At 35.8% G+C, this 21,443-nt stretch overlaps 1 protein-coding gene across 4 annotated transcripts in view; it reads right to left on the bottom strand.

Annotated features, from left to right (window-relative positions):
• Positions 1 to 1,178: 1,178 nt before the first annotated feature.
• Positions 1,179 to 21,443, bottom strand: part of LOC132800212 (uncharacterized) — a 181,727-nt gene continuing 161,462 nt past the window's right edge. The window contains exons 1-3 of one of the 4 annotated variants that reach the window (XM_060813361.1): positions 12,774 to 15,482; positions 1,770 to 1,838; positions 1,179 to 1,574 (exon numbers count right to left, since the gene is read on the bottom strand). In XM_060813361.1, the coding sequence (XP_060669344.1) occupies positions 1,542 to 1,574; positions 1,770 to 1,838; positions 12,774 to 13,199 (528 nt within the window). In that variant the 5' untranslated portion in view covers positions 13,200 to 15,482 and the 3' untranslated portion in view covers positions 1,179 to 1,541. Of the gene's footprint in view, positions 1,839 to 12,773; positions 15,483 to 21,443 lie in introns of those variants that run through there. The other 3 variants (XM_060813362.1, XM_060813363.1, XM_060813360.1) reach the window with 3 other exon arrangements.

Raw genomic sequence — 21,443 nt, forward strand, 5'->3', positions numbered from 1 at the left:
GCAGATGATCCACATGCGGACGCATCCAAAGCGGACGCTTTTTAGAGGAAAGCATCAGCTTTGCTGTATACTGTACACATCAAAACCGATGCTTTCATCCAAAAAACGTCGGCTCTGGATACGGTCCGCATACGAACGTCCGTATCGTAGAATTCTCCTATATATATATATATATATACACACATCAATTTGTTTCTCATGCAAACATCCGCATTTAGTTAAAATACAGACATGGCTTTAGACGAAGGTTTTTGGAATAGTACTTTAGATGACTATTTCTCCCAAAACCCTATTTTGAAATAACATCTGTATTTTATTTTCTGCATTATTAAATTCTCTTGTATATATATATATATATAAATATATATGACAATATAAAGACAGCATGGCTTATAACAAAAGAAAAATGTCAAAGTTCTTTTATTCCCCAGGGTTTTGCAGTGCTTGTGTGAGGATGAAAGTGCCTTTAAAATTGGAATGTCCATGGTGATACAAGAGAAGAGAAGAGAAGAGGAGTTTCAGAGCTTGAATTATTATATGTACATGAAATACAAAAGGAGAAGAAGCCACATGAAGCATATTCTATTACTTTAAAGAAAACAAAAGCAGCAGGCGAGAAGAAAATAAATGCAGCAGGCAAGAAGAAAATTTGTTCTTAGTATGATTTATATATTAATACATCTAGAAGCTTACATGAAGATATATAATGAAGAATAGTTCTTTGTAATAAGCTGTGGTGGGTCGTGTGAAGGGTGAGATGTATTTATAAAGGGATTTAGATTGGCTTGGCAAAATTTAATACAATATGATAATACAACACTAACCCATAGAATAATGTGGATTCGAGTTGATGATATGGTGTCACTTCTATATCAGTATCATTCAATAAGATCCAATAAATTAATAAGTTATGACAGATGAAATACAATAATATACAATAAACCTGTTGACGTATTAGAGACGGGTATGTAAATATACAAGTTTAAAATGTTGAAAATACTTAATTTATTATTTAACATTTAATTTAATTTTTTAAAAAATCTAAATACAAAACAAGTATATTATCAAGAATTAAAAAATAAAAATCATTTTATCATTAAACTTAAATCAAATTTGAATTTTTATATTTGTATAGATTCTTAACAGATTAATGAGTTGAGTAATAGATTATACGATAATTTAATAAATGTATTTGGATTCACTTATTTTCATATGAAAATGTAATGTATTGTGTTCAAATATACAAAATTTAACACAAGTATAACAAAGTACGACACGAACATGGCTTAATATGACATGTTCCCATGTATAATTTTAAGGTCGGAGAAACGACATCTTTAGCACCAAAAAATGTTGAAACCAGCTCAAAACAATTTTTTGGAAATTATTTTTGTAAAGATCCCTCCTTAGATTCCCCATTGGAGTTCTAGGATGCCCCAATTAAAGGGAAGCCCCGCTAGAAAATTCTATAAAAAATCCAATAGCATTTTCCTTGTAAAGTGGACTTCCCCTTCTTTTTTCCCTGCATGGAAAACATGTTTCTATACGTGCAACCACCTCATTCTTCCCAGGTACTGCAATATCCACAAATTTATAGCATTTTAAAAGTAATAACAACACAAGAATTTAAATTACAAATATCTTTGCATATCCACAGCTAGTATTAGTGCAGACTAAATGTAGTGGAACATAAAAAATAAATATTATAATTTAAAAGGGAAAAGATAACAATACTAAAGTAACATGGAAAGGTGTGCTAGAGATACTACATGAACTTTGATAAGACAAACGGGGTTGAAAAGTGATGCCCACTGCTCAAATGATGGTTTGCTAATTACCTGAACATAGAGGAACAGATTTGAAAATAAAAAAAACTAATTAGATACTAATCATCCCAATGAGTGATATTAAGCTAAACAACAACAATAATGATAACAATCATAATAATAAATAGTAAAAGAAATAATAAAAGGAATAAGAAAATAAGAAAATATTACTAAGATGGAGAAGCTTCCAGGACATTCCAATTAGGTTGACAATCCTAAAAACTCCGTGCAACCAAAGTAAATATTATTTAAAAATAAAAGAAAATGAATAGCGAACCACCAATTCACCAAAAAGAGACAAAACATATCAAAACATATCATGACTTGGCCTGTTCAAATCCTTTGATGTAAAAACCCCAATGGAGAAAACCATTAAAGGAAAAAGAGTAACATAGAGTAGAAAAATTCAAAAAGTTCTATCAACCCACAAATCATTAACATGAGCATTATAACAAAAACTGTAGAAAAATTCAAAAAGTTCTATCAACCCACAAATCATTAACATGAGCATTATAACAAAAACTAAGTAAATGGAAAAACCATTTATCATTACAATTGTACAAAGCTGGCTTTGTCAAAGCATTCACAACCACACTGCCTTCTCGAAAGTTGTGAGTAATAATATAAGTAAGTTGCGATAAAAAAACCAAACAATCGACTAGCGAGCCTTAATGTGCCACCAATTTATTGAAAAGATACAAAAATACCCAAACATATCATGACTTGACGTCCTCAAAACCTTTTGAGGTAAAAACCTCAATGGGAAAACCATTAAAACCATTAAAGGAAACAGAGTACCAGTGTCCAAGTAGAAATAAATCAAAAAGTTCTATCACCCCCACAAAGCATTAACATGAGCATTATAATAAAAAATAAGAAAGTGGAAAAACCATTTATCACTATTATTGTACAAAGCTGGCTTTGCCAACTCATTCGCAACCACACTGCCTTCTCAGAAGATGTCAGTAACAATATTAGTAAATTGCGATAAAAAGCCAAACAACTCTACCAGCAAGCCTTAAAGTGCCACGGGACATCCAAAGATTTGTTCTTTAAAGTATTAACAATATACAAAGAGTCACATTCAAACCAATATAATCCCATGCATAAAGCTTTATATAATCAACTGCCTTTATAATTACCATAAGTTTTACTTTAAAAGAAAAACCCGTACCAAATGAAGCCATGAAACACCCCTTGACAAACCCCCTAGAAGTCCTGAAAACATCTCCTCCACCGGCCACACTTGGACTTCCCAAAGCAACTCCATCTGTATTTAATTTAATCCACTCAGGATGCGAAGCATGCCAAACAACTGAAATCACCTTTGGAGCTTGAGTTGGCTACTTACTAATGCCAAGATCATGCAGAATCTCCAAGTCAAAAATTGAATTAGACATGTAACCTCTTTTTAACAAGTTAGCTTCTTTTACAGAAGTCCAAACAATACAAAGAGACCTTACCAATGGAACAACAACACCATAAAAAACAAATTTGTTTCAAATATATCAAATGATAACCAAATAGATATAATAGTATACCCCTATAAGTTGAAAACTCACCTTAATAAACGCAGCTTTTAGGAAAGAAAACATGAATAGGTTCTATTAAAGCCGAACTTAAGTTTAGAAGTAACACGGTCCCAAATTCCTTTCACATAGGTACACTACAAAAGAAGGTGAGAAATTGAATTCAACTTGTCAAAACATAAAGAACAGCATGAAGGAGACAAAACCCAAGCTTAACTCTAATATCATCCATGGGTAATCTGTTTTGAAGTAAGTGCCACCAAAAAAGAGACCTAGCAGGAGGTATGAAAACATCCAAGATATGTTTATCCATGGAGCACCAACCATTGAGCTTATCAATAAATGATAACAAAATTTAGCAGCAAAAAATACCATGAGAATCCAGCATCCCTACTAAGCTATCTCCATACAACAAAACCTATGTACTCTCAATTAGAGAAAGACAAATGGAAAAGCAGATTTAAATTGAGCTGGAAGTAACTAATCCCCATCGGCCCCAACAAATGCTTACTCTTAGAATGCAAAGTCAGAGTTGAAGAAGAAAGAGGAAGGATCTCAGATAAGGTAATCCAAGCCAATTGTCATACCAAAATGACAAATTAAAGCCAAGACCCATTATCCATTTGCTTTGGCCCTTCAAAGAAAGATATGCTTCCATAACTAGTGACCAAATTGAGGAAGGCATATAATTTACCCAATCACAACTTTATAAACCCATATATCTGGCACATAAAAGATCATAAACAAAAAAAGATTTTGTCATGAACTTCCAAGAAACCTTCATAATCAAAGTGTGGTTCATAAGAGCAAGATCATTAATACCAATGCCATCCCCTTTGATTGAAACACAACAATTCCTTTAAGAGATCGAAACTTGCTTCCTTTGATAAACAGAACTTGTCTAAATAAAGTTCTTGATAGCTCTATCATATAGTTCACCAAATTCTTGTGCTGATGATAAATCACAAAAGTGTGGATAATCTTAAGAAATATGACAGGGTTCACCAAGTAAACCTAGCCTGCCATGTGTCACGTTTCGCATGAATATGGAGGAATCCTTGAGGATTATCCGGAATATTCAAGACTCTCCATGAGAATTTATGATAATTCAAGAGAAATCTGGAGGGGTCCGGAAGATTCTAGAAGCTTCTAGGTAAGAGAATTCTAGAAAGTTATAGATGATTTAAGAGAAGTCTAGAAGGTTCTAGATGACTCAAGAGTTCTCTGGAAGGTTCTAGAATACTATAGAACAATTTAGGACGTATGTACCTTTCTAGAACATTCTAGGATCATGTAGTAAGATGGCTTTCTAGAATAGTCCATAGAAATATCTAGGAGAATTATCTAGAATCTTATCCAGGATAGTGCCATGTGTACAAGGTCTAGAATGTTGTATCCTCGTACTACGTGCCAAGCCCTCTATATAAAGGGGGTGAACCCTCATTTGTAGAACCAACAACCAAAAACCAAGAATCCACACATTCACTTGTAAAGCTCTCTTCTAAGCAATATACTTTCATTCTCCTAAACTCTCTTTTGTGCTCTAGTATTCTTTGCTTAGCTTTCACTTCTTGTGAGCAAAAGGCTTACTTAGTTGCAATAAAGGGTTATAATAGCAACTAAGGCCGCACAGCTTGAAGGGTAAACAAACAAGTCCGTGACAAATGGTATCAGAGCCAAGTTAGAGCTAGCATCTAGAGCAACATGTCTTCATCAGAGGTTGTGGTTGAGGAGGCAAGGGGAAGGGAGACTAGCCCCAATGCTGGAAGGAAAGGACGAGGGCGTTCAAAGTCGAAGGACGTTCTCACTGCCATGGAGACCAAGGTGGTCAAGATGGAGTTGGCCGTTGCCGACATGTTGGAGCGGCTTGATCGTGTGGAGCAAGGCATAGAGGAGCTCGATGGTCGTGTGGGTGACCAAATGGGGGAGCTTAGAGGTACCATGAAAAGCACCAACGAGGCCAACACCGAGGCATGGCGTCATGAAAGCCAAGCTTTCCAAACAAAGGTAATTGAAACCTTGTCCCTCATGCAAGCTCAATTGGATGAGTTTAAGAAAAGCTTAGAGGAGACACGGGGGGATTGGGCATTATGCAAGCAAGCTGCAACTAGGGGCGCCATTACTACTCAACAAGTAGTCTCTACTCCAAGGGTGGATGTTCCCAAGCCCAAGGAGTTTAATGGAAAAAGAGATGCCAAGGAGTTAGACAACTACATGTGGCATATGGAGCGGTACTTTGAGGCCTTGGATTTTCAAGATGAGAAACAAAAGGTAAACACCGCAACCCTCTACCTTACTAATCTTGCTGCAGTATGGTGGCGTAGAAAGCATGAAGAAATAAAGAAAGGCACATGCATAATCAATTCTTGGGAAGAATTAAAGAGTGAACTAAAGAAGCAATTCTATCCCAAGAATGTGGCAAATGATGCTAGAAAGCGCATGAAAGAGTTGAAGCATCAACGATCCATTCGTGAGTATGTGGAGCAGTTATCTGGTCTAATGCTCCAAATTCCCAACATGAGTTAGGAGGATCTTCTTTTCAACTTCATGGATGGATTACAACCATGGGCATGTCAAGAGCTTCAACAAAGGGGTGTACAAGACATCTCAATTGCACTCACTACAGCTGAAACTCTTGTTGAATATAGGCGAGGTGAGTCTTCTAACCCTAAGCCTAAGAATATTATACTAAAGGTGGGGGAGACAAGTTCCATAAAACTCCCCAAAGTAAGGAACATCAAAGAAGGCCACCATTACCTAGCAAAGATTGGAAGAAAGGAACCAAGCCCGAACTAAAGCCGAAGGGAAATTGCTTCCTATGTGACGGTCCCCATTGGGCAAGAGATTGTCCAAAGAGGAAGTCATTAAGTGCCATGCTCGAAGAGAGGGAAACTCAAGAGCAAACACAAATGGGTTGTCTACAACTCCTCAACTCATTGAAGGCTAGACCGATCCCAGCTCACAATGCAAAGAACAACTCCCTTATGTATGTGGCGGCACGTATTAATGGTAAGGATGCTCAAGTCATGGTGGACACCGGAGCATCTCACAATTTCATAAAGAGGGAGGAGGCCATGAGGCTTGCCCTAAAACTTGACAAGGGTCAAGGGTGGTTAAAGACTGTGAATGCTGAAGCTAAACCACTGGATGGCATGGCTCGTAACGTGGAGTTACACCTCGGTACTTGGTAAGGTAAAGTCAACTTCTCCATTGCTCCTATGGATGACTTTGATATTGTGCTTGGCATGGAATTTCTTAGACAATTCAATGTGGTGCCACTCCCTCGCTACAACACGGTGTGTATAATGGAGGGAGGCCCTTGTATGATCCCGACAATATATAAGCCGAGAACTTCCAACCATCTCTCCGCCATACAACTCAAGAAAGGGATAAAGAAGGGAGATGCTACATTCCTTGCTACATTACGTGAGGAAAAAGAAGTCATTTCCAAGGAGCCACCAAAGGAGATTAGCCAAGTCCTTGAAGACTTTAAAGATGTCATGCCACCCGAACTGCCTAAAAGACTTCCACCAAGGAGGGAGGTGGATCATTGCATCGACCTGGAGCCCGGTGCCAAACCACCCGCAATGGCACCATATTGCATGTCTCCCTCGAAGCTAGAGGAGCTAAGGAGACAACTTAAAGAGCTTTTGGATGCCGGTTACATTTAACCGTCAAAAGCCCCTTATGGAGCACCCGTCTTGTTCCAAAAGAAGCACGATGGTTTGTTAAGGCTATGCATCGACTATAGGGCACTTAACAAGGTCACCATCAAGAACAAGTACCCTATACCGTTGATAGCCGACTTATTTGATCAACTTGGAGGAGCCAGGTACTTTACTAAACTTGACTTGAGGTCGGGATACTATCAAGTTAGAATTGCAAAGGGTGATGAACCAAAGACTACATGCGTTACACGATATGGAGCATACGAATTCCTCGTTATGCCCTTTGGTCTCACCAATGCACCTGCCACATTTTGCACTCTCATGAATAAGATCTTTCATCCTTACTTGGACAAGTTCGTGGTGGTCTACTTGGATGACATTGTCATCTATAGCAAGACACTTGAAGAGCACATCCACCATTTGCGAATTGTGTTCAAGGTTCTTAAGGATAATGAGCTTTATGTAAAGAAAGAGAAGTGCTCATTTGCAACCAATGAAGTGTACTTTCTCGGCCACAAGATCAAGGATGGCAAGCTACACATGGATGAATCCAAAGTGAGAGCCATTCAAGAATGGGATCCTCCAACCAAGGTGAGTGAACTACGATCTTTTCTTGGCCTTGTCAATTATTATAGGAGGTTTATCAAGGGGTATTCCACCCTAGCCGCACCACTCACCAATCTACTAAAGAAGAACAAGACATGGAGTTGGTCCACACAATGCCAACAAGCCTTTGAGAATTTGAAGGAGGCCATTATGAAGGAACCTGTTTTGGCATTACCCGATTGCTCCAAGCCATACGAGGTGCATACCGATGCTTCTGACTTTGCCATAGGAGGCGTCTTGATGCAAGAGAGGCATCCGATTGCATATGAAAGCCGCAAGCTCAATGATACCGAAAGGAGGTATACGGTCCAAGAGAAGGAGATGACCGCCATCATCCATTGCTTGCGCACTTGGAGGCACTACTTGCTTGGGTCTAGGTTTGTGGTGAAAACCGATAATGTGGCCACAAGTTACTTTCAAACTCAAAAAAAGTTAAGCCCCAAGCAAGCCCGCTAGCAAGACTTTCTTGCCGAGTTTGATTACAAGCTCAAATACAAGCCCGGTACGGCCAACGTGGTTGCAGATGCATTAAGTAAGAAGGCCGAGTTAGCATCGATAACCACATTCCAAGGGGAGCTGCTCAACTTGATAAAGGAAGGTATGGATCATGATGCTATAGCCAAACAACTTCTACAACTTGCCATGGAAGGCAAGACCAAGAGGTTTTGGATTGAAGATGGCCTTCTCTACACGAAGGGACGTCGCATCTATGTGCCAAGATGGGGCAATATAAGGAAGAACTTGATCAAGGAATGCCATGACACCAAATGGGCCGGCCACCCGGGGCAAAAATGTACAAGAGCTTTGTTGGAGACAAACTACTATTGGCCACAAATGCGGGACGACATAGAGATGTATGTGAAGACTTGCCTTGTTTGTCAACAAGACAAGGTGGAGCAACGACATCCCGCAGGTTTATTGGAGCCTTTACCAATGCCCGAGAGACCATGGGAGAGCATCTCCATGGACTTCATCATTGGCTTACCCAAATCCGAAGGATGTAGCACCATTATCGTGGTGGTTGATCAATTCTCCAAGTATGCTACATTCATTGCCGCATCAAAGGAATGTCCAGCTGAGGAGACAGCACGACTGTTTTTCAAGCACATGGTGAAGTATTGGGGATTACCAAGAACAATTATAAGTGATAGAGATTCAAGGTTCACCGAGAGATTTTGGACAGAGTTATTCAAGCTCGTGGGCTCAGAGTTGCATTTCTCTACAAGCTTTCATCCACAGATTAATGGGCAAATTAAGCGAGCTAATGCTTTATTGGAGCTATATCTACGGCACTTTGTGAGTGCCAATCAACATGATTGGGCAAAACTGCTAGATGTTGCCCAATTCTCCTACAACTTGCAAAGGAGCGAGTCCACCAATCGGAGTCCGTTTGAGCTAGCCACAGGGCAACAACCACTCACTCCACAAACTCTTGTTACCAAATATGGAGGAAGGAGTCCTGCCGCATTCAAGGTTGCTAAAACGTGGCATGAGCAAATAGACTTAGCAAGGTCATATCTTCATAAAGCAACCAAGAAAATGAAGAAATGGGCCGACACAAAAAGAAGGCACGTGGAGTATCAAGTGGGAGACTTGGTGTTAGTCAAAATCCTTCCATCCCAACACAAGTCTACCCGAGGGCTACATAGAGGCCTTGTTCGCCGATACGAAGGGCCATTTCCGATCATCAAGAAGGTGGGCAAGGTATCTTATAAGGTAGAGTTACCTCCAACACTCAAACTTCACCCGGTTTTTCATGTAAGTTGCTTAAAGCTATACTACAAGGATGAGGAAGACCATACAAGAGGAGAGTCCAAGAGAGCACCAATAGGGGTATACAACACTTATGACAAGAATGTGGAGAGCATCTTAGCTGATCGAGTAGTTCGTGGAAGGGATAACCATCCGAGACATGAGTACTTGGTGAAATGGAAGGGACTACCTGATAGCGAAGCAAGTTGGGAACCTGCTGATGCACTTTGGCAATTCAAAGATCATATTCAAAGGTTCAAGGAAGAAGGCGCGACGAGGGCATCGCGAAATTAGGTGGGGGAGAGTGTCACGTTCCGCATGAATATGGAGGAATCCTTGAGGCTTATCCGGAATATTCAAGACTCTCCATGAGAATTTATGATAATTCAAGAGAAATTTGGAGGGGTCCGGAAGATTCTAGAAGTTTCTAGGTAAGAGAATTCTAGAAAGTTATAGATGATTCAAGAGAAGTCTAGAAGGTTCTAGATGACTCAAGAGATCTCTAGAAGGTTCTAGAATACTATAGAACAATCTAGGACGTATGTACCTTTCTATAACATTCTAGGATCATGTAGTAAGATGGCTTTCTAGAATAGTCCATAGAAATATCTAGGAGAATTATCTAGAATCTTATCCAGGATAGTGCCATGTGTACAAAGTCTAGAATGTTGTATCCTCGTACTACGTGCCAAGCCCTCTATATAAAGGGGGTGAACCCTCATTCGTAGAACCAACAACCAAGAACCAAGAATCCACACATTCACTTGTAAAGCTCTCTTCTAAGCAATATACTTTCATTCTCCCAAACTCTCTTTTGTGCTCTAGTCTTCTTTGTATAGCTTTCACTTCTTGTGAGCAAAAGGCTTACTTAGTTGCAATAAAGGGTTATAATAGCAACTAAGGCCGCACGGCTTGAAGGGTAAACAAACAAGTCCGTGACACATGGAAAGACTCTTACCATTCCAATTCAAAAGTTGAAAAATAATGTTATCAGTACTTGGACGAAGAAATAAAGATATAGGCTTATCTTTAAATAAAGGCACTCCCAAATTCACAAAAGGAAAGAAACCATGGTGCATTCCCATCTTCTTCAACAACACCGTTTGCCGAACTTCAGTAATATGATCACTAAAGTAAATAAAGGACTTTTTTCCAATTAACAGCCCGACCAGATAACATCCCATAAAAATTGAAAAGATGAGAAATCATTCTGACATTTGATGAAGTGCCATTATAAAAAAGCAACAAATCATTAGCATATAACAAATGAGTAAAAGCCTTACAACCCAGCAGAGAAGACATCACAACCAACTAATTTCTATCAACCAACCTTAAGAAACACCTGCAATGAGAGCAACCAAAGGCAAGGAATTGATGCGACAATAATCAAAGAATGGGGCAAGACAAATTGCCGACAATCCTTAGCCAACCCAAATAAAATTGGAGATAAAGGATCTCCTTGACATACTCAATGAGAGCAACAAAAATAACCAATCAGAGATCTATTTATAATGATAGAAACACGAGTAGAAGCTAAAATGGAGCTAATCCAATCACAGAACAAGACTAAAAACACCAAAAGCTTTTAACACTTCAAAAATGAAAGACCATCTAAGAGTATCAAAGGCCTTCTTAATGTCAATTTTCATTGCAACATTTCCACCAGAACATTTAGTATTCATTAAATTGATGCAATCTGAAGCTGCGTTTATGGGACCTTCAACATTGTGACCTTTAATCAATCCAAAATGATTAGGAGAACAAATTCTACTAGCAATAATACCCAATCTATAAGCCAAAATTTTAGCAATCACCTTATACTCAAAATTGTGCCGACGATAATAGGATAATAATGATCCACTGACGAAGCTTCGAGAACTTTAGGAACTAGAACTAAGAAATTAAAATTCATACATTGAAAAAAATATAGCTCGAATAGTAAAAATAAGAGAGCCAAAATGAAATCTAAAGCAATGATATCCTTGAAAAATTTTCCCCGTGAAACCATCAGGACCTGGAGCACTCATTGGATCAAGATAAAAAGCTACTTCCTTAATATCTTCATAAGATGACATCCTTGTCAAATTATGATTTTCCTCTGCAGTAACCAAACAAGGTATAATACCTTGAATGGCAGAAAAATCCAAATTAGCAACCTTTTCTTCCCAGAACAAAATTTCAAAATAACTAACAATGTGAGCCTAAATCTTATCCTTATTAATAGACATCCAATCATCAATCTTCATGGAATTGATATAATGATTAGCCTTCCTAGCGAACTAAATGAAAAGATCAGTGTTACGATCACCACTATGCAACCATTTAAGACAAAATTGCTTTTTCAATCTAGTCTCTTGAGAAGTGAGCAAATTATCAAGAGCAGCAAGCGCATCTAATTCTTGCTTAAAAAGATCCTCCATTAATTTAGTTTGGCATTAGTAATTTTAATATTAAATCTTCAAAAATAGACTAGTTCCACTTTTTAAGCTTAAGCTTCAACTTTTTTAGTATAGCCATAAAAACATACAACGGATTCTGAAAAACTTGCTCCTGCCAAACTTGAGATATAACAGAATGAAACTGAGGATGATTCAGCCACATACCTTGAAACCGAAAGGGTATAAGACCATAATTGCTAGAGTTCTCCATCACCACTACAATAGACACATGATATTAATTATGCTGAGGCAAAGACAGAAGAGAAATTGAATCCAAAAAATCTAAAAAAGCTGTCGAACTAAAAGCTCGATCAATCTTGCTCTGCACATTGTTACGAACCCCCTTTGTAGCCTAAGTATATTTAATGTTATGTAAATCCAACTCTAACAAATGATCATTTTCCAAAGCTGCTATGAGATCCTCATAGAAAATACGTTGTGGTAGAATACCAGTTTTTCATATGAACTCGACACCACATTAAAGTCCTCTAATAACCAGCCACAGAAGAGTAGTTAAAGAAGATAAAGGACCTAACATAGACTAAAGAACACGCTTCCTAATTGAAACACTAGCATAAACACAAGTGACAATATGTAGGTTCCCATCGAAAGAAACATCAAAAGAAACTTGTTGAGAGTCCATAGCAACCAGCAGCTGCAAATCAACCCCAAATTAAGCAAAAACCTAAATAGAAGAAGTCCACATACCTCTATCAGTCTTAAGAAATCAACTGCATAACCATGGAATTCCAAAAACTAACTGGAATTGAACTAAAACCAACAAAAGGCTCCGCCAAACAAATAATATCTGGATAAAGACTAGAACAATAATCAAATAAAGTTCTACTAGTAAGATGACTATTCATTCCTCTACAATTCCAAAATAAGACCTTTATCAAAGAAATAAAGATTTATTTGCCTATGCTATGGGCTTTAAAACAGAACTTAATTTACCTTGTCGCTCCTGTAAATAGCTAGCCGCCTTGATTCTTCTTTCATTGGAAGTTTTACTTTATGTTTTTGCGTCAGCCAAGGACTAGCATCTTCATTTTCTAAAATATGTGGAGTTTGGGCAATAGAAACTAATTCCATATGAGCTTTTTTTATGTTCGCACCCTCAATCTGAACTGCATCATCAGCCAATAAAGGATTTACTCCATGTTCACACATTTGAATTGGCAGCAAATCAACTAAAGCAGTAGTAGATGGATGAGAATCCACACCTAAAACACTGTCTATGCCCATTATTTCATTACCCTTCTGAATAGTAGTGACAACCAAAGAAAGACCAGCATTAGCATCTTCATCCTCATCCTCCATATATGAAACTTTAGAAGGAAAAGCTGTACCTGCACACTTTGACATAATATCTATCTCCATAACAGTAGGATCTTTCAAAACAAGCCCAACCTCTATATTCACATTACTCTGTCCTAGCTCAACATTGCTCGATTCCTTCTCAATATAAACCTATTTTAATTCCTTTGGCATATCCTTCTTCTTCAAAGGTTTATTATCAAATTTACTAGTGCCTTTATTAATAGCATGACATTTAGAAACTTGATGACCTACCGAATTACAAAAAGAGAAATAATCTAAACAAAGACTCATATTGCACCCTTATAGTGGAAGAAAAACTATCTCCCTAAAAACCAAAGGTTAATGTAAAAAACTTGCTAGGTTTGAAATTAACTAAAACCTTAGCAAAGTGTCCATGGTCCCCTACTAAAGCCATGAAAAAGCTGAAATGCAGAAGCACATCATAAATCAACTAATATCCATCTTTAAATTCAAGGGTCTCATAGATTAAACCTGCTGGGGATCCTTATAGGAATGCAAAAGCACATGATAAAAACCATGATCAAGAGAAATTAAGCGCCAAGAATCTAAACACCAAATGCTCTGAAGCTTTTCCTTCAAACTAATCAATTTCCATGGATCCTCTTCCTTTGATGATATCACATAAGCAATCAATTGGTGCTTGCACATCTCCAAACATTCATCATGTGTGTTTATTAATTTTAATTATTATGTGCTCTCGTTCGTGGACAAAAGCATGAGAAACTGGCAAAGCTGAAGTGCTTGAAAACCCTAATGCCTTCGCATAAGATTTCGTGGAACTATCAGAAGCCTTAGCAGAATCATTCACTAGAGTCAAACGAGTTTGCTTAAAAATCTATGTAATTTGAACCTCCGAAACATGCTGATCAAATTCAACCAAGTCTGCCCAAGCTGCCCATTGTTGTAGAGGGCGCTCAATGATCACCTGACACCAACAAGGCAAAGGCTTGTCTGTAGTTCCAGAAGCAGAAGGAGTTTTTGTCCCCTCAACCAATGGAGCAGAATCAATCCTACATCATTCTTTACAGGATTGAGAATATAAGGAAATAAAGCAAAAAGATCAATCATAATTGCAAAAAACTCAGAAATCAATCGATCAAAAAGGTGGAAAGATGAACCCTAGAGTAGCCTTGTTTCATAAGAGCCATAGTCTAATTATCAATAAAAATAATAAAAGAAAATAAAATAGATATTTAGAAAACAATTTTCCTCTAAAAAAATCCTCGTTAGTACACCTATTCTTTGTCTAATACATTTTCACTAAACCCAATATTTTATATCCTAAATCTTTAAGAAGAATATTTTATGAAAAAGCACATAAGATAAAATTAAATTTAAATAGATAAATAAAATAAAACAATAAAATAGCTAGAATACTCAAAATAAATAAATAATTTAATGCGCCTAAAAATAAATTAAATAATTAATTAAATAAGCAAATGAATAAATAAGTGAATCCAATAACCAATTAAACTCTTTCAAAAACATTTGTAAGCAAGAACGAATACAAAATATCGAATGTTTGCTTAATACACCATATTATATATTATGTATTGTTAGATGGTGCTTCACGTCACAAACACCATTTGATAAAAAAGATGGAAAAAAATATACTTGCAATAAAATATTTTGGCATTCTAAAAGCATCCATACTAATAACCTGTTATTTTAAAGTTGAGTGGAAGGTGGTAGCTATTACTATCATTGCAAAATACTTGCTACCTTCCCTCACATTAGCTCTCATAAAATGATTAAATATACCTATGCTTTGATCAATGATAATATGCATAGCAGAACACTAGTGCTATAATCTACACGTATAAAATCAATTAACCACAAAATATCATAATACCATAAAAACACAAATTCTCCATAAATTTACTTAATAATTCATATAGAAAGATCATAAAATATTTAGATCATCACCTCGCAGCATAGATCCTTCAAATCCATAAATCAGCACATAAAACAAATCTTTAAATAATTTTGGATAAGCATAACCTAATAATTTTGCTTAAACATTATACGTAAAAATACATGCTTACACATAATCCAATTATATAGATATATATGTATGCAGTCCGTTTATGATGCGGACGGTTCTCATGCAGACCACAGTATTAGTGATGGTTTTTCATAGTATTGGTGATGATTTTCTAAAAAACCATCACTAATACTGCGGTCCTCATGCGGACCGTTTTCACCATAGAATTTCCATATATGTATGTATGTATACATATGCATATTTATCAATATAAAAATAAATAAAAAAAATTTATCATAAAACAATTTATGACCCTAAAGTATATATAATAGAAAAGACATTACTCACCTGAACTATAATTTACTTGGGCTCCTGCACGGAATTCGTTTCACGATTCACTAGGTGCCCAGAATAGTAGAAAGGATATAAATATGTCTTAAAACACAAATTTTATCGGGTATTTACTTAATAATTCATATAGAAAGATCATAAAAAATTTAGATCATCACCTTGCAGCATATATCCTTCAAATCCATAAATCAGCACATAAACAAATATTTAAATAATTTTGGATAAGCATAACCTCATAATTTTGCTGCAACATTACACGTAAAAATACACGCTTACACATAATCCAATTTTATATACATATATATATATATATATATATATATATGTATGTATATTTACATATGCATATTTATCAACATAAAAATCAAAATCAAAATTGATCATAAACAATTTATGACCCTAAAATATAAATTATAGAAAAGACATTACTCACCTAAACTATAATTTACTTGGGCTCCTAGAGTAGTACAAAGGATATAAATATATACAAATATGTTTTAAAACACAAACTTTATCGGGTATTTATCTATATAGCTCGTTGGGGGGTAAACACAAACCTCAGCCTAAAATTACAAACAATGTATCAAAGTGAAGATTGAAGTATATGAAGATCATGAATTCAAGCTTACCTCTCGGAAACACAGCTGTAGGGGGTCGGAATTTGGCTGGAAAAATTCGACCCAAACTTTAATTCATTGTATCTCTCAAAATGGCTGGAACTGAGTTAAAAGGACCTTGTATTTGAGCTCAGGAGGGTCAATATGGTGGAAATGGGTGGTCACTCGCTCGGAAACTCATCGAAAAGAGGATAACAGCAGCTTATTGCTGTTGCTAGAGATCGGCCCGATCCTAATGCCATGTAGGCGAACACGCTGTGAAATTTTGTCGACTGGCCAGGTTTTCAATGGGCTTTGTGATGCTGGGAGTGATAAGCAAGAAAAACGACCAGAGCTGGGAAATTTCGCCCCAAAAAAAGGGTTGTCTCTCTTCTCTCTCTCCTTCTCCAACGACCTCCCTCTCTCCCCTTCTTTAAATTTGAATTCAAAGAGCATTGTTCAGCTAGGACCCAAATTTTGACATCCTAGACGCTGACATTTGGCACCTGTTAGCAGATATTTTGAATTCTCCCCCCTATTTCATGTGCTTTTTGTAAAACTCACTACTAAAAAAGTCTTTTAGCGATCATTATTTTTATTGCAGAAAACCATATATTAGTTATTAAAAGTTTTTATAATTAGAAAAATATGATCATGGTCGCCTAAATATTATAACAAATTGTATTTAATCACCGATAAATATTTAGTCGTTAAAATTATAAAATTTCGACAACCAAATTTTATTGTTTTGATGATCAAATTTTAATCTCTGAAAATCTCTAAAAAAATACCATTTTGATCAAATTTGATAATATAAAACTATATAAATGATCAATTTCCTAATAATAAATTACCAATATTATAGTCACTAAAAACAACATTTCAAGACCAAATTGTTTGGTCATTGAGAATCACTTAAAACAACCAACATGTTCGTCACTCAATGACTTTACATATTTAAAAATATTCTTAACGACAAAAAATTGATCAGTGATACTCTTATTTAGCAACCAAACATTAGTAGCTAATAAAATTTTGACTTTTGCTAAAACTCTCAGCAACCAAAATTTGGTCAATAGAAGCCAATTTTTTCGTTTAATCATTTTAAAATTAATATTAATAAATCTTAAATTAATCAAGTACTGATAATGCAAAAATAGACAATATGTAAAGCAAATTATTAAATTTTATAATTCAAGATATTTAAATAATATTTATAGAAATGTTATTACCTCATAAGAAAATAAAATATATCAATAAGTGCAGCTAACAATAATAATAGTGGTGGTGGGCGCAATGGTGTAAGTAGGAGGCGAATGTTGCGTTGAACTTGTTGCATTAAACACAGTCTTGGTCTTTAAAAACTTGAAATCTAAAAAATAGGATAACTAATATTAAACAAAAACCTACTATGACAATCGGCTAAAACAACTTCAAGATAAAATTCTAAATGCAACTTAACCATAGTCTATATGGAATTTTAAAACCACCAAATGCCAAAAATGAGTAGTTTCTACCAACCATATACTACATGTGAACAAAAATCTTTCATGTAAGGTTGAAATAAAAAAAGCAATTTCGTTATGCCTTAGGAAAAATGAAAACCAATCTACAACAGCTCTATTTCTTTCTTACGATGTCTCAGTCATAACTCACAAGACTTTATGGTCCATTAAACATATAAGTAGCAACATAGCAAAGAAGATGAGTGTTCCACATCCTATTATCCATTAGTCAAAGAAACTCAAGATTAAGTGCTCCAGTATTTTATTCTAAAGAAGTGATGTAGAGACATGGCAAAAGGTAGAGAACAATAGTTTTTTGAACAGAAAAATAAAAACTAAAAAATTGTCTCATGGTTTAACGATGAGACCTGAAAAGACAATGACCAATTCCAATGCTGTCGAGTTGGTAATAAAGCCATACAATGAAGAGGATCTTGAAAACTTCTCCACGAACAGCCAACTGCTCAACAAATGAGGAATAACATATCATGAGAAGCATGTATCATGCCCCTGCAATTAAATTGAAAGTGAACTCAAAGATAAATTTCACGTTCACAGGAAGTTCGGTGCCAAACTGCTCCACATATCCAATTACTTGTCGCTCTTTAATAACATCACCCTGTAAATTAAAGAACCAAGTGAATCCAAACTATGGTTATGCAGCCAAGGTGATTTTCACAAATATGTCTCTCAATTCCCAAATCTAGTATTTTCTGTTCTTTTCTGTTTATTTATTTTTTTCTATAAGAAATTGAGATTTCTTAGAATTATTGTTTACATCCTGTTCATCTAAATTAGGATCTTTGAAGAAATGGCTGGAACTACTCCTATCTTTTTGAAAGCTTATTTCAGATCTCTCACAATTTTGTCTCCAGAACAAAAAGCTCCATCATTTTCTTAATTGACAGATTGAAGCCATTGAAAATACATGAAATTTTAAACCTAAGGATACATATCAGCAAACTGGCTTACAAGGTCATTTTGCTCCTAAAACCCATAAACATCAAACTATTAAAACGACAACAAGCACTGATAACTGGCACCTCTTTGCATATGGGTGGTTGCCTCTTTTCTTTCACTGTTCTGCCCCTTTGGAATTTGCCAACCTTACAAAGAAGTAAAATTAGAGGCCATATCGTAAATATTGATCATAACAAAGAAAGCACAATACTGCCCCTCCTTTCTTAGGAATAACACATATTGTGTCTTCACATCCTCTGGTAACTCAATCTATAGCAATGGAAACGTAAGTATATTCTGATGCACATGAAGAGTAAATAAATCGCAAAGGGAATAAATATTGTGCTTCGAAAGTGCACATAGTATATGCAACTTATCCTAGATGTCAACTTCTAAAGTATAAAATATCTTACTAAAACTGCTACATTTTTCTTATAAAAATGGGGTTTACCTCCATGTAAGTATCTGAAATTATAGTTTTCTTTAAAAGCCTCATAACATGGGCTTTCACTCCCTTAGCAGTAACTAATCATTATGAGAATACAAAATTTAAACCCTAGCCAAAGAAATATATAACTGAAAGAAAAGATCAAAAGGGAACTGCTTATCCTGAATGCCATATGTTCCATCTTTAGTTTCCAAAAATATTGCTTATAAATAACATGGTACTTAGCTAGGATAAAATCCTTGAATCAACAGAGACATATACTCTCAGATATGGATCCTGAAACTCATGGAATATAGGGAAACACTCACAAAGAAATAAAGACAAGATCTCAGGAAAGTCATAATATTTTGCCATATGTCCTAATAAACTTGCATTTACTGTTTTAGAATTAAGATGAAGTTAAACCTCGCTAGCCTAACATTAGGCAGAATTGACATATTACATAACATACAATTTTTTTTCCAGAAAATAGCCATTATCTATCCCTTTCTTTATGGAATATAGGTCCCCATCATAGTCTCCCGTGTCAATGGAAGCCAAAAATACTAGAAAAAACTTAAATTCAGAAAATGGAAGCCAACATCTCAGGTGCATATATAAAACTACATAACTAGAAATGAAAATTTTGTTGAAACGACAAAAGGAGATCGAGATTAAAAAAAAGTACTTATGCATATATATATATATGCATACATACATACAGATATGGTTTTTTTTTTTTTTAAATATAATATTTAATATTCACAGTAAAATCAAAGATTATGTTTATGTAAACATTAACTGATCTATATTTAAAAAGAAAAAAAGGTGGGTGAGCGGATTTACTTTTTATGCTTGGTTTTCTACCGACATGTCCTTTCATTGTCTCTTTGCTAATAATCTTTTTCAATCCCTTGAAGATCTTGCAAAACCACATCAAGTTCATCACAGATAGTAGCAATGGAACCACAAATACTAAAAGTAACCCATATGCATGCATCTGCTTAACCTATTGGGCGATAGAAGAACAGAAGTCATCTAGTGGTAACTTAGAAAGCAATGATTTCCACAAGAAAACAGGAAAAAATTCCTAGAAATCAAAATTTTCATTTGATAATCCTTGCAACAAATTTATTATGCTGCTAGCATTTCATATTCAATGTCTTCCAATTATAATGTTAAACACACATACATAATTTGAATTTCTAATATATCCATAAATAATGACCAACTTTTCTCTAAAACTTAGCTTGCCTCTTTTCCAGATACATTTGTACTTGAAGTATGAGGGTATAATATATTATTTAAGTTCCTTAAAAGTGGAGCACTTAATACATGTAAAAGTGTAAAGCTAACTCTGTGGAAAATTATTAAGCATTCATATATACAGAGTTTTGTAAGAATTTATAAGGAGAATCACAGGCATATGTTATTACCTCATCGTAATGCAGGTAGACATGATAAAACAGGTATATGAACAAGAGTATTCTGGCAACCTGTACAAATTTTTAAAAGTATGTTTAAGAATTATGCTGAAAAGTTAAGCCACAAGCCGAAATCAACTTGATAAAGGTATCCCATGACATAATAAAAAGTATAAAAGTATGGGAGCCTCTGAAAGTTATGAACATATATAGACCCACCAGCTAAGAAAAAAATATTACAACCGCATTTATGACATAAGCTCTAGATCGCTTCATACCAGCTGTGTCAAGATACCTTCACAAGCACATTATTAATGTTATATGCAAAGGAAAATATGAAACGTCGCAGAGTTTTAAAGTGATTTTAGAAATAGTATACACCATCTTAAGTTGAACCCAGGGGTGGTTGTCTCAGAAATAAGACATCCCAGGGGTGGCTGTCTAAGTAACGAATGTGTGAATTGGCAGTCCCAGTCCTCCGCTTACTTCCAGAGCCTCCACTCTCCCTCATCAGCTACCCAAAACCTTAAAATATACAAACCCAAAAATCAAAATCAAAATCAAAATCAAATCTTTATCACAATGAATATATAATTCAACCAAAAAAAAAAAAAAAAAAAACAGAACTCGATAATTCTCAAAGTACCCTGTTGAGAGCCGAATTGACATCAAAATTTCTCAAATCAACCTTCTCCAAGTCCCAAAGATTAAAATCAACATAGGAATTGTACTTGTCGTGGCCAAACTTGGGAGGTAAACTGATAAATAACAACTCCTCGTCTGCCAAAAATTAGCAAGTAAAAACCAAAACAATCGGCCGCGATTAAAGGGGATGGTGAAATAAGGAGAGGTAAAAGGGAAAGAGAGGAATAGAGAAATAGAAAGAGCAACAAGGGCTGCCGATGGGAGAGCACACACCGGCAAGGACAACGTCGACGATCGGAGAAGACACTCCGACATTGGGCACAACATCTATTGGGGTCAAGGACCGATTGCATTGGAGACTGGGTTGGAGGCCGCGTGTTTCCAAAAGAGG

Source organism: Ziziphus jujuba, chromosome 12 (assembly GCF_031755915.1).
Source record: "Ziziphus jujuba cultivar Dongzao chromosome 12, ASM3175591v1".
Classification (NCBI taxonomy): domain Eukaryota; kingdom Viridiplantae; phylum Streptophyta; class Magnoliopsida; order Rosales; family Rhamnaceae; genus Ziziphus; species Ziziphus jujuba.